Source organism: Podarcis tiliguerta (genome assembly GCF_965153285.1).
Source record: "Podarcis tiliguerta genome assembly, chromosome: 10".
Taxonomy (NCBI): domain Eukaryota; kingdom Metazoa; phylum Chordata; class Lepidosauria; order Squamata; family Lacertidae; genus Podarcis; species Podarcis tiliguerta.
In genome coordinates, this window is record NC_139543.1 from 7,910,216 (window position 1) to 7,935,497 (window position 25,282).

General features: G+C 43.1%; 1 protein-coding gene across 9 annotated transcripts in view; it reads right to left on the minus strand.

The window, feature by feature from the left end:
* Positions 1-25,282, minus strand: part of ATXN7L1 (ataxin 7 like 1) — an 80,472-nt gene that overhangs the window by 17,697 nt on the left and 37,493 nt on the right. For 7 of the 9 annotated variants that reach the window (XM_083399576.1, XM_083399575.1, XM_083399577.1 and 4 more), the window contains 2 exons: positions 10,308-10,530; positions 3,529-3,806 (listed from right to left, as the gene is read on the minus strand). In XM_083399576.1, the coding sequence (XP_083255702.1) occupies positions 3,529-3,806; positions 10,308-10,530 (501 nt within the window). Of the gene's footprint in view, positions 1-3,528; positions 3,807-10,307; positions 10,531-15,193; positions 15,292-25,282 lie in introns of those variants that run through there. The other 2 variants (XM_083399581.1, XM_083399582.1) reach the window with 2 other exon arrangements.

The window sequence follows — 25,282 nt, forward strand, 5'->3', positions numbered from 1 at the left end:
GTTTGGTATTACATGTTTAACAGGTCATTTAATTGTGCTCCCTTACTAACTGTGGTAAACATACGTTCCCAACTTTGCTTTCTGACATTCTTTAAAATATTGTTCTGCCCTTAATCTTGTCTCGGTTACACATACGCAACTCCTTCAGCCTTTCCTTATATGACTTGCCTGCTGGACCTTCTGTCACCCTCATCACAGAATCCTCTGAACTTTTCCTCTTTGTGGACAATGTTCTTTCATTGTGGCACCTAGTGCGGAACACCCAGTGGCGTAGCGTGGGTTGTCAGCACCCGGGGCAAGGCAAGTAATTTGCGCCCCCTAACCCAGGGCAAGGCAAGTAATTTGCGGCCCCCCCCCCCGCTGCACTGTCCCTCCCCCAGATAGTCCCTCGCTCTCTCTCCGCACCGCACGCCTGGCACCCTCCCCTCCACAGTGGGCGGCGACCCGGCGACTCGGATCAGATTCGCACAGCCAGCACTGCAGTGAGAGAGAGTGAGTGAGCCAGGTAGGGGCAGAGAGCTGTGAGTGCGAGCGCCCCCCCCCCATGTTGCGCCCGGTGCGGCCGGCCCCCCCTGCACCCCCCACGCTACGCCACTGGGAACACCATACTCCAATTGGGGACCAGCCAATGCTGAGAAAGAGGATACTATTCATTTACTCCATATAGCATACCACTCACAGCCTTTACTATCAAATCAACATTGCCTCTTCGCTATCATCCCTGGGCAGAGGATGTTGCAAAGTGGACTTAAACTGAGAGAAACATGGAGAGGTATTCTCAGATGAGTGTTCCACAACTGGGGAACTCCTCCTGTCGGCCTATTAAAATTTGAGTCTGTAAGGTACCTGTTTCAAGTAACCTACAGCTATACTTCAGCTGGTGGGTCAGGACCCACAACTAAGTCAGAGTAAGAGAAGTGATGAGCGTCGCAACCCCAGAGTCGTCCACGACTGGACCTAACGGTCAGGGGTACTTTTACCTTTAAGAGAAGGTGACTCTCACTGTTTGCACTAACATCCAAACACATGCATGGTAAAAAATTAAGAAGAGATCCCCCTAATCATGAAAGTTGGGGCCAAAAATGAGTGCCAGATCTGTGATGCAAGTACTATGCAACCCATAATAAAGTCTAGGAGGACAGGAAGCTGCTATTATTAGACTAATGCTATGGTGGAAAGTTCATCTCTTCTTAGAACATCTATATAACTATGCTAATACGAATGTGTACATTCAAATACCTATCAAACCAATTACTGTTTAGTATTTCTAAGGTATTAATAAAACGTGCCAAATAGCCATTAATGTTCAAATACAATCTTTCAATGTTCTTTTATTGCACAAGCCTGCTAAAAGTCAATTCTTGGAGAAAAATAAAACTTCCTGGAAAGCTTTTCACTCATTTCATAGAAGCATCACAGTGCTGAATGACAAGGGCACACAGTCTTGAGCCAAATGCCCCTGTTGCTGCCTTTGAACTAAACCACTAAAATGGGATAATGAAAACTTTACATATGCGAAGTAATCTGAATTGTCTGCTAGAAAGACAGCATCCATTTTTGGGCATTTCCCATTTATCTGATCTCTCATTAGGGAGTTACCAGTTGGGCTTCTCCAATTGCGAAAAGACACTGCAGCTTTGAAGCAACATGCATAGATCCATAAAAACACAAAGCAGCTGGATAATCAAAGGGGGTGAGTGGATAACTTCCTCCGTACAAGAGCTAGTATTTCAGCACACACAAATTTCTCCAAAATTGTAGTTTCCCTCCTATAATGTTAAGCGCTAATACTTTACTCAGGCATTGCGTACATTTCTCCCCCGACATTTGAACAAAGATGACTTGATTGTTCAGCATTGCTTTCTCACCTCAAATGTTTCTTAATGCTCATTTATTTTTCTTGCTCACACATTTCTCAATTCTAGACTTGCATCTCTGTAAGATTCTATTTTCTGGTCCTCCTATTTCTGACCTTTGTCCTACTCTCAGTTCCTTTCTTCACTTGAATTGCTCGGAATATTCTCCCTTTTCCTCTTGTCTCTTCTTTCGATTTACCACTAACTTTCTTGCTTTCGAGCATCTTCATACCTTTGGACCGCTACACCTTTCCTATTTCTCCTTCTTCCACCACATTCTCCATTCTCCCATTAACCTTCCTTCTTAAATCTATCCCTTTCCTCCGGAGGTCCACTTTATGTTCCTTCCTTTTTAAATAACCAACCCGTTGAAAATAATCATTGCCAAAGCGTCCCATGGTTACTCCTCTTTTCCCACCCTCTTTTCCTTTGTCTTGTTCTATTCCTTATCTTTCAAGTCTATCATGGCTATGAGCCCAGAGCCAATGGTTATCTTTACTTTTCAAATTTTATGCATTGTCCAGATTTTAAGCGCTGAAAACAAACAAAACACATTTTTTAAAAATCACATTCTTTCCTATATCATGAACCAAATGGAATTGTACAAGCAACATTCCTGCATTAGAAGGCGTTCTATCTTCTGGTCACCATCAGTACACATGAAATGATCTTTACTTCTTTAAGTTTTTAGGAGTACAGTAATAAGTCAACAGTTAGTAGTTTATACAGTGATGATTGCCAGTTGAAATGCAATGAGCAAAGCTATGTGTCATTTCAGCAAGCCTTTGTTCCAACAAAGGCATGAATATTCACATGAAGGGAATGCTGACAAATGAGACAAGTAAAGGACACCTACCTTTATCCAAGAGAGAAGAAGTAGTAGCATTTCTCATTTGTGCAAACCAATTGCTTTTTTTTGCTTGTTCAAATTTGGGAACACTGGGTTAGTTCCAGAAGTTCCCGCCTTCCACTGGGGCAAGGCAATATTGAGATCCAAATCCATTTTATTTAAAAACCGCTGAAGGGAAGAGCAGCCAACAGCCTCCTTTATGAGATAATCCTGTTTGATTTTTACAGAATTTGTTCCTTAGTTCTCTCCTACGTTATATTAGGTAAAGGACCCCTGACCATTAGGTCCAGTCGTGACCGACTCTGGGGTTGCGGCGCTCATCTCGTTTTATTGGCCGAGGGAGCCGGCGTACAGCTTCCGGGTCACGTGGCCAGCATGACTAAGCCGCTTCTGGCGAACCAGAGCAGCGCACAGAAATGCCGTTTACCTTCCCGCTGGAGCGGTACCTATTTATCTACTTGCACTTTGACGTGCTTTCGAACTGCTAGGTTGGCAGGAGCAGGGACCGAGCAACGAGAGCTCACCCCGTCGCAGGGATTCGAACCGCCAACCTTCTGATCAGCAAGTCCTAGGCTCTGTGGTTTAACCCACAGCGCCACCCGCATCCCCTACATTACGTTTTGCAAAATTAAGAAATAATACCAAAACACCAATATAAAGTGTGAGGCAAGTTGTGCTTCGGTACTGACGCTTAAACAGATTTGACATGTGGGCCGAGATCACCATTATGTAAATAATAGCTCCGGGATATAATAAATAGCAACAAACGCTACTAACGAAGAATGATGGGATCTCATCAAGTCATGCTACAATGCTACTTACCTGAAACTCTCTTGTAAGACTTGTTACTGTTTTTAGTGCCATTTTGGTGTTTCTTGTCTATTGATGGAGCTATGACGCCTTTGCCATTCAAAATCTTTTCTGGCGATGGTGGCACCGATTTACATGTCAAAGCAGATTTAATTGGAGCGGATGTGGTAGATGAAGAGGCCGAGGAGGTGGAGCTGGTGGTAGTGGTTGCAGAGTTCATTTTAACATTGGCACCATCTGCCTTCACTAGGTTAGGAATTTTCTCTAGACTGACTACGGGAACAGGAACACTGAAACACCAAAGAGAAAGTCTTCAGGATCTGTTTTCTGCACAATGTGACATATAGTCTCTCAACTTCCTTCCATGCTTGGCTTCACATTACAGCTACTAACCCTGGAATTAACCTAAAACCGGCACATTTAGTTATACAGTGGTACCCCGCAAGACGAATGCCTCGCAAGACGGAAAACCCGCTAGACGAAAGGGTTTTCCGTTTTCCAATGCGCTTCGCAGGACGAATTTCTCTATGGGCTTGCTTCGCAAGACGAAAATGTCTTGCGATTCTTGAGGGGTTTTTTCGCTCCCCACCCCCTTTTTCTAAGCCGCTAAACCGCTAATAGCCTTTTAGCAGCTAATCCGCTAATCCCTTAAGCCTTTAATAGCCGCTAAACCGCTAATAGCGCTAATCCGCTAAGCCGCTAATAGGGTTGCTTCGCAAGACGAAAAAACCGCTAGATGAAGGGACTCGCGGAACGAATTAATTTCGTCTTGCGAGGCACCACTGTACTGTTTATTAACATGTGCGCATACTATTTTCTTAATGGCCAGTTCTAAACACAAAAATATAAGCAGTGGGATATATATGTATTTTTACAAACCTATCTGTACTTGTTTTTAAAAATGTTTTCTCTTTGATTATTATTATGCCTACTCTTGAGATAGTGTAAATTTATAAGGCTTACTGGCTGTATAGTGCAGGCCTCTATCACAGGGAATAAAGGTAAAGGTAAAGGGACCCCTGACCATTAGGTCCAGTCGTGACAGACTCTGGAGTTGCGGTGCTCATCTCGCTTTATTGGCCAAGGGAGCCGGTGTACAGTTTCTGGGTCATATGGCCAGCAGGACTAAGCCGCTTCTGGCAAACCAGAGCAGCACACGGAAACGCCATTTATCTTCCCGCCGGAGCGGTACCTATTTATCTACTTGCACTTTGACTTGCTTTCGAACTGCTAGGTTGGCAGGAGCAGGGACCGAGCAACGGGAGCTCACCCGATTCGAACCGCCGACCTTCTGATCGGCAAGTCCTAGGCTCTGTGGTGTAACCCACAGCGCCACCCACGTCCCATCACAGGGAATAAAAGGAGTCAAAAGAATATTAACGTTTCCAAATTTATCATCCAAACTAAAGTGTTTGATAGACAGAAGAGAAGTCTTAAAAGATTTTAATGGCATGCTTTTAAATATTGTCACAGCATTTAATAAATCGAACGGACCCTGAAATAGAGGACCAGAACGGAACCCCTGTGCGAAATGATCGCCACCTGTAATTCAGTTCCAAACTACTGCAAAATGTGGCACAAATTCAGACTCTCAAAATTGTAAGTCCTATGACTACAGAGACCTTTACTCTGTAGAAGACTATGTACACTGATCGTATTATAATAACAGATTCAGTGTTTCATTAATTAAAAATAAGTTTTCAGACACTGTAGTAATAAATACATATTTTGCAGTGGAACTGGCAGAAGTATACAAAGCAAGCAAGAAGGATCATTGCACTCAGCTTTAAGTTCTCCTCGCTCCATTATAGTCTTGTTGCTTTATTATATTATTACCATACTTAATTTCACTTTCTGATCTCAGTCAAACTCAGAAGTAGCTTTCACACACAACACTAAAAACACATTCAGTTAATGTTGCTGATACAGGAGAAAAAGAAAAAAGGAAACTGGCATTTTTTAAGATCTTCATTGTGGGTCATTCTTTGGGTGCCCCAGATTTTACTGGTTAGACCAGAAACCTACTGCCTAGCCAATGGAAAACTATGGCAATAGACACTGGCATTGTGAATAATTTGTGTTGATTTCAGTGCCAAATTAAAACTAACTTATTTCGAAGACTTTATAACCAAGGCTTTTCTGTTTTATAGTTATCTTGCTGATATTTTACTTATTATTATTATTAATCATTAATTATTTATATTATTATTTAGAGATGTGCTTTAAGTACACTTATGGTAACCGCCTTGAACACTGCCCGGTGAAAAGGGAAAATACAATGAAACAGACACAAACATTAAAAAAAAACCAGTGTACAGTTTAACCAATACAGATTTTACATCCGCGTATGAGATTTGGTAAATGTGCCGTAAGTCAAAATAGCCTGAATCACCATGCATCATTAGGACATTGAGAAGATCTTTGATTGCCAAAAATATTTCACAATCAAAATTCTGGCCAGTACCTTTTGTAAAATTTCACATTAAAGTTAGCTTGTTGTAAGAAATGTTTAACCTGGTTGCTTTAAGAATTTGAAAAGGGCATTCAATTTTTTCCCCTTTTAAAATACCAGTTCCTTTTTTTTTTTTGTTATTCTTGTTTTCAGTACTTCAGAAGTATAAATACAGAGATAGAGATGTAGTCATAGGCAGAACGATAGCATGAAGCTCCATGCCTCTCTTGTCTCATGCATCAATATGCCTTCAACCCATATTATCTTTCTCCATTTCACGATACGCTATTCTTTCATTCATGGAAGATTTTCTACGTGCAGCATCTGTCCTGTGTTTACCAGTTTTTAAATTTCTCTACAGTTGGAAATGAGGGCTGTTGCTCCTTTAGTCACATGACGGGAGAATATTCACTGTGTTCCAATCTGTGCAGAATTTTAAAGGAGCCCAACACAGACTTAGCAGAAGTGGTGTCATGCTATCACTGCATATGAGGCCCTATTCTATCGTATCAACATGGTTAAACCAGCTCTGGCTGTGTTTTAGCATCCATTGTTGGACGCTGGAATTTAATTATAATGGAGTTACTTTCACAGCTAACTTGCATCAGCAAAGTACATCTCTACAATAAACATGATGGCATATACTTCATGGGTAAGTGAATCATTCAGAACTGTATTTTGCACAAGTGACAATGACTGAGTTTTGAAACTGGGCAACTTGCAAGAAGATGGGTCAAAGCCACAACTGATTCCATGAAGCAGGTCCTATTCCTTAAAAAAAAACCCCGTAAAACTGCAATCCAGTAAAGGGGGACGAAGAAGCCAGACATGAGGATGAGTAGAGATAGCCTAGTGATAAAGCTGTAGTTGAGAACATATGGGATTGGCGAAAAGGCACCCTAGCCAACCGGAATACAAGTTGGGATAGCTCAGTTGGTAGAGCAGGAGATTCTTAATTCCAGCGTTGTGGGTATGAGCCCCACACTGGGCAAAATATTCCTGCACTGCAGAGGATTGGTCTTTTAGTCCCTTCCAACTCTACAATTCTATGATTCTAAGTGCTGCTTTTCAGTAGATGCTGGACAGAGGCTTGAAAAATTAATCTGGATCAACCTCTCAGTAGAACCTCTCAGTAGAAACAGGACTGTTTTCTCTGTTTTAAAATGGGTTTGAGTCTGTGGTTGCTACCTTTTGCCTATAAATGACAACTTTGGAATGGATAGTGCCTGTTACCTATTGAGAATTCATACTCTTGATGTTATAATCCAAGAACAAAAAGTAGCAGACATTCCCCCAGGTATATAAAATAACTACTGGGATTAACTAATATTTCATCAGCTTTTTGCTGTCGCCATGTTGTCATGGAGTGGGGTTCAGCCATTTTGATGTGATTCCTCCTATCCCCTCCTCAGGAAATGTCTTTTCCAAAGGAAGTCAGAATTCCTTATTAACTTGCAACATCACAACCTCTTATTGGGTCATATACAGCTAACTTTTACTCGGAGTAGACCCACAGAATTTAATGGACCCAAGTTTGGTCTCACCGAATGTGGTCCAAAGGAAAGTCTCACATTGGAAACAGCACAGTGGCAGCCGAGAAAATAAGTAACGTCCCTTTCTAATATTATGTCATTTTTAATTAAGAGCAAATGAACTAGCATACCCTCCAACATTTCTCCGATGAAAATAGGGGCGCCCCATTCCATAATGATAATTTTACTATTTATACCCCACACATCTTACTGTGTTGCCCCAACCACTCTGGGCAGCTTCCAACATATATAAAAACATAATAAAACATTAAGCATTTTAAAAAAACTTCCCTATACAGGATTGCCTTCAGATGGCTTGGGGGTCGGATAACTCCACACCCTCCAACATTTCTCCAATGAAAATAGGGATGTCCTCAGGAAAAGCGGGACATTCTGGGATCCAATCAGAAATTGGGACGGCTTCTGTAAATCAGGGACATCCCTGGAAAATAGAGACACTTGGAGGGTGTGAACTAGTGCATATCCAATCTAATTCTCACAGATAAAGGAATCACCTTTTCTACTCTATATGCTACAATTACAATGCATTCAACTTTTGTCCCTTAGGAAAGAAAACTGTTCAGTAATGGGCCTTGTCAAATATTAAAAACTGCAATAAAGATACAACAGCCCATATCCTATCACACAAAGGCCTGAGGTTGCTCCTTCTTCAGATGTTTCCAGGACAGAAATATCAAATGCAATATTGACAAATTATTATTTTTTCTAGAGAAAGCCAGAGCAAGATATGGCAATATGCTGCCCTAGAGTTAGAGGCTGTTCTAGATTATAAATTAAGGGAGGATCTATATACTGAAGACTGCCACAGGAATCCAGGACAAAGGAGACATGATGAATAGGGTCACCACAGCTGTAAAAAATGATATAGTATATTTGACTTCCTCGCAGAAGTCCTAGTTTTCCAGATCTCAGGAAGTTCAGGCCCTGTTAGAGTTCCTGACAGTCATTTAGCAATGCCTAAGGTTTGTTTAAAGGATGCGGGTGGCGCTGTGGGTAAAACCTCAGCGCCTAGGACTTGCTGATCGTAAGGTCAGCGGTTCGAATCCCCACTGCGGGGTGAGCTCCCGTCGTTCGTTCCCAGCTCCTGCCCACCTAGCAGTTCGAAAGCACCCTTAAGTGCAAGTAGATAAATAGGTACCGCTTTATAGTGGGAAGGTAAACGGCGTTTCCGTGTGTGGCGCTGATACTGGCTCACCAGTGCAGCCTCGTCACGCTGGCCACGTGACCCGGAAGTGTCTTCGGACGGCGCCGACTCCCGGCCTCTTGAGTGAGATGAGCGCACAACCCTAGAGTCGGTCACGACTGGCCCATACGGGCAGGGGTACCTTTACCTTTTAAGGTTTGTTTTGCAAGAGAGACTTCCTTCTGCACATGTGCAGAGACACTAATATTCAAGTATGTTTTAACCCTTTTGGCATAAAGTGCTATTAAAAAGCAGCCTCAAAGGGCTGAAAAAACAGGTCCTCATTCAATAAAGGTAAAGGTAAAGGGACCCCTGACCATTAGGTCCAGTCGTGACTGACTCTGGGGTTGCGGCGCTCATCTTGCTTTGTTGGCCGAGGGAGCCGGCGTACAGCTTCTGGGTCATGTGGCCAGCATGACTAAGCTGCTTCTGGCAAACCAAAGCAGCGCACGGAAACACCGTTTACCTTCCCGCTGGAGTGGTACCTATTTATCTACTTGCACTTTGACGTGCTTTCGAACTGCTAGGTGGGCAGGAACAGGGACCCAGCAACGGGTCCCCGTCGCGGGGATTCAAACCGCCGACCTTCTGATCGGCAAGTCCTAGGCTCTGTGGTTTTTGAAGATGACGTTCTGTCGCATGCATGGAAGTCTGTTGCAGCAGCAGGGCTGATTACAGTCCAGAATGACAGCACAAATATAACAATAAACGAAATTATTGACAGTTTGATGCTTTTTACTGGTACCCATAAATCTACTGTATCTGCTTAAGAGCTGGTTGGGCTTGCCACTAAACAAACATTTCCTATTAATGCCAATGGAGCTGCAACATGAAATGACTGGGGGGGGGGGGTTAGGTGTGCACATATGCATGTGTTAAGTACACACACACATACCACAGGGCATAAATGGAAGTTTCCAGCTCTTGCGCCATGAATGAATTCCCGTATGTAAATAATTCACAATGAATTAGTCAAATAGAACACCACAGGCAATTGGGCAGATACAACACACAAATCATGCAGTAACAGTATTATTCTTATATACAGCTATTGTCTGGGATCCAAGTACCAAATGGGGAATTCTATACTTCCAGCTGTGCTCCTGGAGCTCCTCCTACCAAGAGCAACACCCGGAATTCAGGGGAAATTTTGGAGCAACCGTCAACACAGCACAAGGAACTAAGGAGAGGCAGGAAAGTAGTGGGTGTGCAAATTCAGGGTCCTAAGTGTGGCAGCAAAGCAGGCAGGCACCTGCAGTATTGGCACTGAAGTACCTGCTGAAAACTCACCTGTTCACTCAGACTTCCTTTGAGGGACAATTCAACTATGTTGATAAATTCATTTGAGCTACTAATTTGCGCTGTCTTTGTTTTGTGGATATAATCTGATGGTTTATTTTATGTCATTTTGTGGTACACCACAAAAACAATATGCCCATCTTCTATTTAAGACACACACACACACACACACACAACTCCAACGCTAGAAGAGATCCATTATTCAGCCACATATTAAATTTCCTTGCCTGTTTTATAATAAATATTAAGAAGGAAAAGGAGAAGGAAAAAAAAACACCAAAAGTTTTCCAGGACAGCAACTTACCAAGGTTTATCCCTTGATACTTTCGAAGAAAAGACCATGTGCTGTTTGCTAGTGGAGGTAATTAGATTGTCTTTGGGCGTTTTGAATGGCTTTGAGTTGTTATTGACGGGGTTATGGCCGCTGATACAGGATCTCGGTTTCATCTGTATAAATGATGCCCTGGAATTGCAGGGTGGAGAAGCTGGAGATGGCGAAGGCTTACACATTGAACCGTGTCTTCGTTCTAAAGCAGGGAGGGGAAAACCCACAGACAATGAATAGGCAAGACAATGGCAGCTAGGTAAGAAAAAAGAAAGAAACCCAAGCAGCAGTATAGAAACCACAAGCCCAAAGCATCCTGAATAAAACTGATTTGCTATTCAAACATTATTTATACTATAATATATATTATAATATACAGGTGGCCAAAATAGTAATGGAGTACAGTGCCACACTGTGTGCTTCATGAATCAATGCTAAAGGCTATTGCTGAGCTGGCATTGAAATACAGTCCTTGGAAAAGCCAAATGGAAACCAAGTGGGACTCTTAGGTCTGATGAGTAGGCTGGTTTGCAGGTATCTTCAGCCTAGATACAAGCTGTATGGATAATAAATAGAATTCTCCTTAACAATTCTTCACTCTGTGCTATTCAGCTTAACAGGGTGGCCGAATAATTACACAACAAAGGTACAGTTCCCTCGCAAAAATAATTCCCAGCATTCCCCCCCCCCCCCCGCAAGTCTTGTTTGTAGACTTGTAATTAAGAATAGAGTAATGTTGAGACTAGGGCAAATAATTTCAGACGTGGTGGCAATTACCATGATCTTAATGGCACATTTGTAAAATAAAAAGAGAATCGCCAAAATGGCTGCTGTACATATATGTCATCATGTGATCCCATGCTTGAGCAGCAGAAAATAAAAGTAACTGGCTCACAGATCAGTTACAAGCTTTGAAACAGTCCTAACTTTTTGTCCTGACTTCCTGTACCTGTTAGCAAACACCTCAGGTTACATACGCTGCAGGTTACAAACACTTCAGGTTACATACACTTCAGGTTACAGACTCTGCTAACCCAGAAATATTACCTCGGGTTAAGAACTTGGCTTCAGGATGAGAACAGAAATTGTGCTCCAGCGGCGTGGCGGCAGCAGGAGGCCCCATTAGCTAAAGTGGTGCTTCAGGTTAAGTACAGTTTCAGGTTAAGTACAGACCTCCGGAACAAATTAAGTACTTAACTTGAGGTACCACTGTACTATGATATGCAAAACTTCAAATTTCAGCCTTTTCATTTGCTCATGATTTGATCTGCAGTAACAGTTTGCACATACTCGTTCTCATTAGGGACCATTAATTACCACATTTCTAGGAAATGCCAGATCCTATCTTTGCAACGGGGAAGAAATTGAACTACGAACTGAATCTGAATGAACTGCCTAAGTGTTTATACTGATCAGTATTTAACTATTTATATTAACGGTCATAATCAATTAAAAACAAAAGGGCAAGAAAGACAACATTAATTCCTTCTTTAATCCTTCAGTAAAATTAAAGTGAGAAGCCCATGGACCTTAAAGGTCACATTCTGTTCAACCAATACAAGGGGAAAGACGCTCAATGTGTAAGAGTCAAGGGCCTCTCTTAAGAATGCCCTCTCTTCCATTCCTCAGCACATGCACATATCAAATGTCTAAGCTGATCTCTAAACTGGCTGTACAGTCTCATGCATGCAAAAGCCAATACCTCGTTATACATTTAATTCACATACCCCAATGTTAAAACTGTGTGGATTAGCTTTATGTCAATAGATTATGAAGTCGGATAATCAATCTTTAGTAGCAACATGATCTCAACCGCTCAAAAATGCCCAGTGCTTACTAGAGCTCTTAAAAAGAACACAAGCCAAGTATCACTGCAAACATTAGAAAAAAGAGTAAAGAAAATTGGAATGTGTGAAAAGAACAATGCCTAGAAGAATGAATATTTATGCCTTTACATTATCAAAATCTAGCATATCAGATCGTGTTTATGCATGCTACAGTCTTCAGCCAATAACTTTTGCATATGCCTGAATAAAGTTATGTCATTCCTGTTTATTATCCAGGGTTGTTTATTTGTATTGAATTTTGAACTTTGTGATTACCCAAGTCACCATATGCTACAGTGGTCAGTTATTCAGAGAAAAACACAAAAAGGTGAGAGCCAAGAACTCCAAATTATTACTATGCTTTCGTATTTCCCCCCAGGCTTACAGATTAATTGCTGATTGGAGTGAAACAAATCATTATCATCTCAGGATAAAGAATCATATGAAAAGCCCTAGGAACAACAAATGCAAAAAGGCAGGAAGTGAAGTAAATTTCAGTTGCGCAGCCACAGGATGCTAAGTCAGCGGCAGAAGAGTAGAAATGAGTTACTAAAGAAAAATCTATAAAAGGAACTTGGTGGGCTAAGAATGCGACCATTTCAACCCCATTTCTGCTGATTAAAGCATTTTTCCTTACTGGACCAACCATAAAAGGACTGCTGAGCCCCTTTTCGGTGATTTTTGAAAAAAACTTTTCTTAGATATGCTTCCACTGCCAAAGCAATCAGGCCAGTATTCCCCCCACCCTATCAGATCATGTGTGGTTGATTAAATGTAGCTTCTTTATCGCCAACAACATTCTGTTGCAAATAATCATAGCTGCATAAGGGCAAGAGTTCTCCCGTGCAATGGTGGTGGGCAGTAAAAACACCAGCATAATACGGCTGATAGTATCAGCCTTGCTGCCTAGTCAATGGGATAAGTTTCCTCTCTCCATTCACAGTTAGGATAATAAGAGAGCTTAGAATTCCTCCATTGATATTCTGTCTTTTAAAAACCCCCTGTTTTTTTTTTAAAGCTCTCTATAAAATATAAGACTTGGACTAGGCAGCGATATGATGTCATTATGTTCATTGCATGATCCCTGATTGGCATGGACTATGCCATGACTATCAGCATGGACTAACCCCTTCATGGATCACTGCCTTGCCGTGGCGAAGGGGCTTGAATAACTCAGAGAAGCTATGAGCTATGCCGTGCAGGGCCACCCAAGATGGACAGGTCATAGTGGAGAGTTTTGACCAAACGTGATCCACCTGGAGCAGGAACCGGCAAGCCACTCCAGTATCCCTGCCAAGAAAACTCCATGGACAATTGGTGCTGGAGGAGACTCTTGAGAGTCCCATGGACTGCAAGAAGATCAAACGTATCCATTCTTAAGGAAATCAGCCCTGAGTGCTCACTGGAAGGACAGATCGTGAAGCTGAGGCTCCAAGACTTTGGCCACCTCATGAGAAGAGAAGACTCCCTGGAAAAGACCCTGATGTTGGGAAAGATGGAGGGCACAAGGAGAAGGGGACAACAGAGGACGAGATGGTTGGGCAGTGTTCTCGAAGCTACAAACATGAGTCTGACCAAACTGCGGGAGGCAGTGGAAGACAGGAGTGCCTGGCGTGCTCTGGTCCATGGGGTCACGAAGAGTCGGACACGACTAAACGACTAAACAACAACAACATGCCATGAAGAAGCCCTTTAAAATAAAATGAGACAGCAGCAGTAATTCAACAAATAATGGTTGCAAATAGGGTGCAAAAAATGCACGAAGTAACTGAAGGGGAGGTGTGCAGTTTGCCAGATTCTTCCAACTTACTGAAAGGGCACTTTTTACATTGAAAAATGAGCCTCATGAAAATAGAGCATACATAGCGTTATATGAAACCCTGCAGGTCACCACGGCCTTCCCAACATTTAAGCGCTCAGAGAGTGCCAGATATGGGGACATAACTCTGTGGGCAGACAAAATCCTGGGAGCAAAAGAAGAACAGAGGCAACAAAAATTTTACTTGTCTCAGGCAGGCTTACTGAGATACAGCTCAAGATCCCCAGTGAAAACTGGAAAATCAGGCCACCACCCAGCTAGAAAGCTACTTATCAATGTTAGCTTACAAAATTGAAAACCAGAGACTCAGAGCAAGGTAGGGACTCATTTACAATGGTGTTAATGTGCTACTGCAATGTACTTCCTGTTAATATCGCAAAACTATAGATTGACACACTTCATTTGGAATTTTCATTAAGCATGCAACCAAACTGATTTCGTACAGGCATACCCGTCATAAGTCAACAACTTTGTAGGTTACTATCTTAGTAACTGATATGACGTATGCTTCCAGTTTAAAAGGTTTAAACATTAAACCAAGTGCCAAGCATATTTTAATACAAAAAAGCATACTCTTGTAATGAGCCAAATAACTTGAGTCATTGGGGAGATTAGGGATAACAAGGCAGTTACTTCACAGCCAATCGCCATAAACACCTTGCTAAACACTTTCATTTTCCTTGTGACAAAGTCTAGCACACACTGTTGTCCATTAAATTAAATAACAGAAAGGAAGGAAGGGAGAGGGAAAGTCTGCTAACAAATTAAGAGCGTTGTAGGAGTGGTAGAAAATATCCAAAGAAAAATGTATAACCTGAGAGAGTTGGATAAACAGAGTTTCAATTTTGGTTGAAAACAATCTTCAAACTGAATCCACTCCAATTGTATTTGCACTGTTGAAAAGGAAATGGCAGAGAGTTTAGCTTTGGCTCTTCGAGTAAACTGACAAAGGAAACAGACTGCCGGGTCGAAGAAGAGTACTGATGTTTTTGATTAAAAAAAAAAGCAATTTAAGAAACTTGTTAACTCCAGAGACGTAACTGGAAAACAATCAGCTGAAATACCCACCAAGTTGCACTTTTCCTGTATTGGTTACATACATTGTCTTCCGACATAAAACAGCTAAAAACTCCTCATTTCTGCTGGGGAGGGGGAAATCAGCAAGAAGACACAGTATACAAAACAGCTTGCTAGAAGAAATGTAAACTAAAAGGACTTACACCGAGGCCCAGTCTGCCAAGTTAATCCAATTCTAGGGCGACTGTAAACAACTTGTACTGCTGGAACATGAAATGATTCACATTACGGACACTGTCAGAGAATGACAGCAATATGATTAAGTATTCTGCAAAGGCTGGAAGTGAGGCAGGCGACTGCTCCAGTAAGCAGCACACTTGCAGCGCCAACTGTTTTGACTACAGACACAAAAACACCATCACTAACCAGGTTTCACACCCTACCAGTTAGACAATATAACTTTATAAACAGCTTAAAAAAGAGAAAGACAACTACCATAAAAGGAAAATACTCCGCACATTAATAAAGTTTTGTTGGGGGCAAATCTCAAGGTGACTAAGTAGGGATGGCGGTAAACTTACCCTCCCAATTACCATGACCTTTTGCATTTTGAAAACACAGCTCAGGACTACCACACAATTAGGTACTGTCTGTGTACAATGTGGCTTAGCATTGGCCAGCAACTCTGTTCACACGAAGACAGCTATCTTGTCTGTTGTTCAATCAGTCAAGAGACCATCATTTCTTTTTCTACTGTCAAAAGTTTATTCACTGCTCCTCAGTGTTTCTCAAGCTGGAGTGACCAGCTGTTGTTGGACTACAACTCCCATCGTCACTGACCACTGGTCCTGCTAGCTAGGGATGATGGGAGTTGTGGCCCAACAACAGCGGGGGACCCAAGTTCTGCAACCAACCGATGAGGAGGCGTACTCATAACAACTATTTCATTTGCTGCACAAACATATGAATCTGTCTTATATGGTGTAAGATTATTGGCCCAGATATTCCTGGACTTCAACTCCCATAATTCCTGAACAATGGCCATGTTGGCTGAGGCTGATGGGAGTCCAAAAACACCTGTAAGGCCACAAGTTACTTGCCCCTGCTACTATTGTGACTGGGACCAGCTCTTCAAGGTCTCAAGGAGAGGTTTTCCCCCACCTTATTATCTAAGTTTCATTTATACTGAATTAACGTATAATATTTTGCATGCAAAACATGTGCTCTACCCACTGAAATATGGTTCCTCTATAGAATCAAAATCCAGCCAAATAACCCATTTGTGCATTTTATGTAAACAGAGGAGTGTCATAATGCATTCTAAAAAACCAATATATCACAAATGGTGACTATATTCATTTATACCGGGAAAAAACCCACCCTGGTTCTGTTTTAACAGTGTATGCTTTATCGTTTTCCCCAATATCTACAGATCCATAAACCAAACATTAGGAGCTTGGGAGAGTGCACCTGGGCTGGAATTGGGAGATTTGGCTACCAGACCCAGGTCCAATACATTACCCACTGGACCACAGTGATCATATCTAGGGTTGGGGAATAGGTGAGTGACCCCAAACTCTGAAAGTAAAGCCATGTTCCCAAGAGTCTAAAGCATGCTCAAATGTTTCTGCATGTGTTCTGTGGTATTTTTTGAGCTGGTCTGCTCTTGAAGTTCTCCCAGTTTGCATGCATGGAGCTTCATAAACCACCATTTGATTCTCCACTTCAACAGGCAATTAGAAGAAGCAGAGTCTATTAGCTGACGACTGGCAACTTTCCCCTTCATTCCCACTTGATGAATTTCTACCTCCCACATACCTTTCTCCTAAATATTTTGCCAAAGCTCCAATTCGAACTTAACTGCTACTTTTAACAAAAAGCATAATAATGTGAAAAGCAACTTTAACCCAACCCCCTCAAAGTAAGTTGCAGTACTGCTTTCAACAGAAGCAAAAGTTCTCAATATGTGGCAGTGTCAGTAGCTGCTCTTTGTAGCTTATGGTTACAACATGTCCCTGTTTCCCGGGGACAATCCCTGGATTTACAAATCTGTCCCCGGACAAAATCTGTCCCCGGATTTCATTCAATGTCCCCGGATTTATATTTTAAGTGTTGTAGATTTATTAGTAGGGAATGAATGTTGCGTGATTGGTTCAACGGCACAAGTACAGTGGTGCCCCGCAAGACGAATGCCTCGCAAGACGGAAAACCCGCAAGACGAAAGGGTTTTTCGTTTTCAGAGGTGCTTCGCAAGACGAATTTCCCTATGGGCTTGCTTCGCAAGACGAAAATGACGAAAATTTTTGAGTTTTTTTTCGCTCCCCAAGCCCTTTTTCTGAAGCGCTAAGCTGCTAATAGCCTTTTAGCAGCTAAACCGCTAATCCCTTAAGCCTTAAAAAGCCGTTAATAGCCCTTAAACTGCCAATAGCGCTAATAGCGCTAATCCGCTAATGGGCTTGCTTCGCAAGACGAAAAAACCGCAAGACGAAAAGACTCGCGGAACGGATTTTTTTCGTCTTGCGAGGCACCACTGTACATCATATGGGGACTTCCAGCGAGGCAAAATGGGGGGCGCCACAGCAGTAAGCGGCTCCTGAAGCCAGCCAGAGCCAACTGCGCTACCAGGCTAGCCCCAACCTTGCTGCACTGCCACTGCCGCTGCTGAGAAGAGGTAGGAGAGCACCGGGAGGGCAAGGACACGTGGCCGAGCCCAGGCCCGATCCGAGCCTACTCCACAGCTGCTAGCACTCCAAGAGAGCAGGCTAGGGCTCAGAGGAAGGTCGCGTGACCACAGAAGAGAAGCTATTTTAAAAAATATTTTTTTAAAAAATTAAGAAGTAATACCTTTTTCTCTCTTTTCAAAAAAAAAGTGTCCCAGATTCTTTGAAAAAAATCTGGTAACCTTACTGTAGCTTGCTTTGTAATTATTTGACAGTGGAAACTACAGAAATGGCTTGAGACTGAAGGGTTAAAATTAAGGGGTGGCATCTGACAAAATCATACGCAAAACAGACCCACTGAAATCACCCTCCTTCCCAAAGCCTAGTTGTGCTTTCCCAGCTTTGGGAAGGCGGTGGGAGGGCCTAGGACCCTGCCAGAGCCTCGTGCCTCCTTTTCAAAGACTGACACTTCGCTTAACTGGCTTTGGGAAAGCAGCGCAAGGACTGGGGTGTGTGTGTCAAATTCTGGCCTTCCCCCCCCCCCCCCATGAATGCACAACAAACCAGCACGTGGCCGGGGGTTCCATGTTGATCCAAAAAAGTTGGGTCGCCCTGCTCCAGATCACCTTCAAAAAGTATGGAATAAGCATAGCCAGGAGGAAAAGCTAGGAAAGGGGGAGTTTGTATGGAGGGGGAGCAGCAAGCAGGGCAAGGGTTAAGCACCACCGGACTATATGGAATTGGCGGAAATGACCGGCAGAATCCAAGACCAGGGAGAAGAGTTGGTGGAAGAAGATTGGAAGAAATTTAAAGATTACTTACAGAAATATTGCAAAATTAATGAATGTTAGAATGATGTTGGATTGAGGTTAAGTGGTCTTTAGTAATAATGTCATGAAGGAATATGTAAAAACGGATTGTTTAACAGGTGAAAATTTAAAGTTACAATATATTAAGATCAAAGATAAGGATAAAAGTAAAGAGGGAAAGGATTTGCTGAACAAATAATTTGAACTGGAATACAAAAAAGGGAGGTGTGAGGAGGTCCGGGAAACAAGCAAATGCAAGATAAGTTATGAAAGATTGAATTGTTTTTAAATGTCTTTTATTTTTGTATTTTTCTTCTTTTTCTTTTTTCTTTTTGTAATGTTCTGAAAATTTTAATAAATATTTTTTTTTTAAAAAAGGGTTAAGCACCACCTTCTCCCACAGATTCTCCCCATCATATCACCTACATTAGTCAGCAGATATGGCAAAGGGACACGACCTGCCAAGGTAATATACAGTCCTTTACTCAGCTTCCTCCAGACAATTGTGTGCAGCCTGCACACAAACAAGCAATCAAATCAGCCCAGAAATCCCCTGACCATATTTGTTACTCATCGCCAATGAAACTCCGGTTGCACCTCACAAGTGGGCACTGCTAACTAACTACAGAAGGAGAGCCTATGCTTATCTCTAATTTGGTGAAATAAAATTAACAGGGCTCAAGAGAATATTAAAGTAATTCCAGGCGGAAAGAGGACGCCAGCCTGCAACAGTCACTCTTGTAACAGGGAAAAAAACACCCTTGAATAACAACTAATAATAAATTAAATATACATTGCTCCTCTTGGGAAAGCTATCAGGTGATTATCAAGCGTGGAACAATAGATCTAGTATTGGATATATTTTTGTTCACGTATGACATGCTATGAGATAATTCTGCTTCAAATCTTATTCAGTTTAGGGAGGGGGCAAGGAGGGGAGAGAGGAAAGCTGAAATCTGTTTCTGTACCTTACTGAGCAACACTGTTGGATGAGATTCATACAATTCTGGAAAGTTTGCTCTCATTTGCTCTGCTACTTACTGCAGTGTTTGTGAACCAAGAAAGGCAACAGTACAGGTTACAATTTGAATCCAATTTAAAAAGCGTTCTAGGACACCAGTTAATTTGCGGGCTAAACTTCCAAGTGAGGTGGCAAGAATTACACCTGCTGAAATGAAATCATTTGACTGCAGCTTTCTACTGTTAAAGCCTCCTTCAGATCCCAGAAGAGGCCAATAGTTGCAAGGCCAAATATGTAATGATATGATCTCCCTCTGCTGGCTATGTATATGCAAGCAGCTGAGAAGCTATGAAAATCTGAGTGTTCCAATAGGACGCTTTTCAAATGACAAGAAAAAAACTAAATTAAGTTATTGCCACATTGGGAAATTAAATAGCCTTTTCCTCCTGTTCCTGCGCTGAAATTCCTGAATAAACCCACGGGCCGTGCAAAAATACAAAATTGAATGTAACAGTGGTCAGAGTTCCTAAGCTATGGTGTGAATAATTTCAATCCACACACTGTCTTGCAGGCACACATATTTGGAAAGACGCTCCCCAGCCTCACCACTCCCCTCATATCTCTAGCATGCTATACAACTTTCTTAAAAGAAAAGAAAAATAGCTGAAAGGCATGGAAGGAAGACATCCCATGCTGGACACTCGCATCATCCCAAGGTGCCTGATGAAAGATTCAGCCACAACATAATAGCAAGCAAACAACTGTAAGAGATTTACAGCCATACCTATATGGCGAATGGTTTGAAGAAGCGCCTTAACATTGTGCGTTTTGAATTTCTTCCCCCATTCTTAAAAAAAAAATCTAACTCTTATCTACACCTCATTCCTAGATCTCTTGACGAGATAAAGGTAAAGGGACCCCTGACCATCAGGCCCAGTCGTGGCTGACTCTGAGGTTGCGACGCTCATCTTGCTTTATTGACCGAGGGAGCCAGCGTACAACTTCTGGGTCATGTGGCCAGCATGACTAAGCCACTTCTGACTAAACCAGAGCAGCACACGGAAATGCCGTTTACCTTCCCGCCGGAGGGGTACCTATTTATCTACTTACACTGCATGCTTTCGAACTGCTAGCTTGGCAGGAGCAGGGACCGAGCAACGGGAGCTCACCCCGTCACGGGGATTCAAACCGCCGACCTTCTGATCGGCACGTCCTAAGCTCTGTGGTTTAACCCACAGCGCCACCCGCCTCCCGTTGACGAGTAAGCAAGTCACAAAATATTGTGGTGGTTTACTGTACTGTGAGAATTACAGTAAGAGAGGGTTTTTTTCCTGATGACCCACACCTACTATGATTTGCGAATGGGAATGTTATGATCCGTATGCTAGACAGAGAAATAGAGATTAAACACAGTTTTAAAGAATAATATTCTTTACAAAGGGGCCACAAAGTCACATGCTAGACCAGCTTTATTTCACACTGTAAGAGAAGCCCCCGTTCTTTATCAATAAAGTCGGTGTGGTGGCCTACGGTGCCTTCGGCTTTTACGCAAGAGGTAGCTGTTATTTAAAGCAGCCAAGGAAGTGATCCTAACAAGTGCGTAAATGTGTAGGAAGCTTTCAGATGCTGAAAATAAAACGAGGCTGTTGATTAGCTGTGCACTTTCAAAGAAAGAGCAGCCTAAAGAAGCAAACTGTTTAGCCACAAAAGGTATCTGAAGCCTTTTCCTCTACTTATACAGGCAATCTGTAAATTTAGCACAATGGAATATGCTGCTCCAACACACACACACACAGGCCCAGGACGTACCTCCAGATCAACATAAATAGAGTTCGCACTCACAGCCAATACTTTAAAATGAGGTTTATCTCCAAATTGCTCAACTCTGCATTATTAAAGAGGAGGCAATGCATATAGCATGAAAATAAGAAAGCAGCACACGTGGCTGATATGAACTCCAATATTTAAATTGAATATTTTGCTGTGCCCATTCGCTTGCATCAAGCTACTTTTTCATACGGCTTGAATCCCAATTTGTGGGGCCAGTGTGTGGGGGGAGAGATTCAAGGTGGAAATCTTATTTGTTCACAGTTGGCACATGTTCATTCTAATGCAATACTCTTTTCGGCAGGGTGGATCAACGTAATTTCAAACCCGAACCTAAGTATGTTGATTGAAAGCAAATCTCGCTAATTTGAAAGGGAATGGTCTGCTGAGTAAGGATGCTTTAAGGTAGGAACTTCCCACAGTCCTGGTCTGCTGCTTTTGTGATGAAGTGCAGAACACACTAGCTTAAGCAAGAACATTTAAAGCATACAGGAAACCCACAATTTATGCACACTGAACTCGTGTGCATTCAGCTTTACACTAGTGGCAAAAATAAAAATAAAAAAGGGGGGAAAGGGGGCAGGGTTTTGGGGAAGATTACTTTGGCCCAACCAGCCACCACTGAACCCAATGGGTTTTGACTATACACAATTTTGGCTTTAGGCAAGATCTCCTGGATATAACCCCTGCGTAAGTTGCGGGCTTACTGTATTTTGTTAACAGAGCTAGCTTACAGAACCCTTAGCAATCTACAGCTCCCAGAACTATTTAGGTGGGTGGGTGCATGCTTGGAATGTGTTAACGCTATAAATGCGTTTTATGTAGGGCTGCATTTGAAGACAGTTTGGAAACTTCAGCTAGTGCAGAATTCAGCGGCCAGGTGGCTCACTGGAGCAAGACAGCTTGAGCATATTACACCGATCCTGGTCTGACTGCACTGGCTACCAATTAGTTTCCAGGCCCAATTGAAGATGCTGGTTTTGACCTATAAAGCCTTAAATGGCTCAGGACTGCAATACCTCAGGGACTGCCTCTTTCCATCTGAACCCTGGGATCAACTTCTGAAACTCTTCTTCGTGCCTCCTTGAGAGGTTTGGGAGGTGGCAATATGAAAACGGGCCTTCTCTGCGGTGATTCCATGTCTGTGGAATGCTCTCTGCAGGGAAGTTCACCTGGCACCTTCATAATACACCTTTAGGCACCAGGCAAAAACATTCATTTTTAACCAGGCCTTTGGTTGATTTCATTGACAAATCCTATGCCCTTTTAAAACGTGGGGTTTTTTTTGGGGGGGGGGGTTATTAGGTTGTTGTTTTTATTTTGATTATATATTTTGTGATGTTATATTTTGATTTTGTTCTGTGAACCGCCCTGAGACCTCTGGGAATAGGGCAGTATAAAATTTTAATAATACAGTCATACCTCATGTTACGTTTGCTTCAGGTTGAGCGTTTTCAGGTTGCGTCCTGCGGCGACCCGGAAGTAATGGAATGGGTTACTTCTGGGTTTCGCTGCTCGCACATGCACGCAAAACGACATCACGCGCATGCACAGAAGCGGCGAATTGCAACCCACACAGACGCGGGTTGTATTCTGTTCAGGTTGCGAACGGGCCTCCGGAACGGATCCTGTTCGCAACCAGAGGTACCACTGTAGTAGTAGTAGTAGTAGTAATAATAATAATAATTAATAATAATAAAAAATGCATACAGCCATGGACTGGCAGGTCTGTATCAGTCCTGTATTCATTGCCCCTTGTGATGTGGACTGGTGGGACCCAGCATAGGGAACAGTCCCTGACATTTAAAGGAACAGAGGCAGCCCAGCTATAAAGCAAGGGAAGACTGATTGTGGCCCAGTTCACACAGTCCTCATGCTGCACAGATGCTATGAAGGGGGGGGGGGGGACAGGACTGTGTCCACCCTTCCCACATCATAGATTCCCAGGTTGCATGTAGCATACTGACTGCAACATCTGGACCCATGTGCAATGAGTTCTACATACCCCCCTTTGCAAATGTTGAATAGTTTCTGCCTAGTAAGAAAGTAATCCAAACTTGGCCATTGAAGAGACAGGCAATTCTGATCCATGGGCATAAATATTTCTTTCAATGGTGGCTGCACAGGGATAATACCTCATGTCTGTAGGTTGTCCCCCGTGTTAATTAGTGGCAGCAATCAACAGAATGTGATTTCCTGGCCAGTCAAAAATTAATTGCAGCTGGGACCCTCTTTATCCCAAGTGTCGAATGTACAGCAAGCTCGTGGGAAAATCTGCTCCTCTTTCTACCTTCAACCTTGTGGCTAGGAAGGAGAGGCAGAAAATCAGAGGCTCGCTCTGCCTCTGCACCTTCTCTAATCTTGGCATGTACCGTGTATGCAAAGCAAGCCAATGCACATCCACCTTTACCCCTTCAGCTCACAGGTGCATTGACCTGCTCTGCTTTGGTGCCCTACAAACACTCAGAGCAGCCCCCAGGCACGGAAGAAGAAAATGAAAAGCGCCTCTCACTAACCCCTGTAGCTTGGAAGTACAGAAGCATCTGACTTTTGCCTCCAGGTCCAGAGACTAAGCTCACTCAACAGAACCCGTCTCCCTTCTTGCCATGCCAAAGGGATGAGCGAGATTAAAAATGTAAGAAGAGGCTGCCGGATCAGGCCAATGGCCCATCCACTCCAGCATCCTGGTGGCCTAAGGAAGCTTGCAAGGGGGATCTGAGAGCAACAACTCTCTCTCCTCCTGGTACAGTGGTGCCCCGCAAGACGAATGCCTCGCAAGACGGAAAACCCGCTAGACGAAAGGGTTTTCCGTTTTGGAGGTGCTTCGCAAAACGAATTTGCTATGGGCTTGCTTCGCAAGACGAAAATGTCTTGTGATTCCTGGGGTTTTTTCCCCCTCCCCCCCTTTTCCCCAAGCCCCTAAGCCGCTTAACAACTGTTCGCTAAGCCGCTTAACAGCTGATCGCCAAGCCGCCTAACAGCTGATCTAAGCCGCTTATCAGCTGATCTAAGCCGCTAATAGCCTTTTAGCAGCTAATCCGCTAATCCCTTAAACCTTTAATAGCCGCTAATAGCCTTTTAGCAGCTAATCCGCTAATCCCTTAAGCCTTTAATAGCCGCTAACACCCGCTAAACCGCTAATAGCGCTAATAGCGCTAATCCACTAATGGGCTTGCTTCGCAAGACGAAAAAAACCGCAAGATGAAGAGACTGGCGGAACGGATTCTTTTCGTCTTGCGAGGCACCACTGTATTCAGAAGCACACTGCCTCCAACAATGAAAACAAAGCGCGGCCATTAAGGTTTTCAGCTATGGATAGCCTGATTCTCCATTAAATGGGCCATCCTAGTTGGTGGCCATTGCAACAGCTCATGAAAGCAAATTCCATAGTTCAGCTATGCACTGTGCAAAGAAGGGCTTTCTTTCGTCTGCCCTCCATCTTCCAACATGCAGTTTCGTCGGATGCCCCTGAGTTCTGGTGTTTTAGGAGAGGGAGAAAAACTTTCTCCAAGCCAAGAATAATTTGAGGCATCTCCATCACGACTCCTCTCCTCACCTTTTCTCTAAACGCCCCCAAATGTTGCGCCAGCCTGGTCCTTGCCTGGTCTTCTCTCCTAACCAGCAAGTGTATTTGCGCTGCAACAGCTGTTTGGCCCGTGTATCATCTGGTTGCGCTGTTTGTACTGGGGGGTTAGTACTTTAACTGCTGGCTGAGTGCATGCAGCTGGGGTGCAGCTGTGATCTAGGGTTCGGCCCCGAAGGGGACAACACGAAAGGGATTCGCTACTTTTGATCGCCCCTTTGGGGAGATGCTCTGTCAGTCAGGGTATAGAAGTGTAGGCCTGGCACTGTGTGAGACAGGTCTGTGAGTCTAGGGCCAGGGTGAGAGTTTGGTGGAGTTTCCCCTGCATGAGAGTCAAGGGGAGGAGATCAGCTAGCGGATTTAACCTCTACCTCTGAAAGTGTAGGGTGCCTATTACCACTGGGCCTTAGTTTACTGTTCTGTGGTCCATGAATGGTGGCGTCAACAACTTT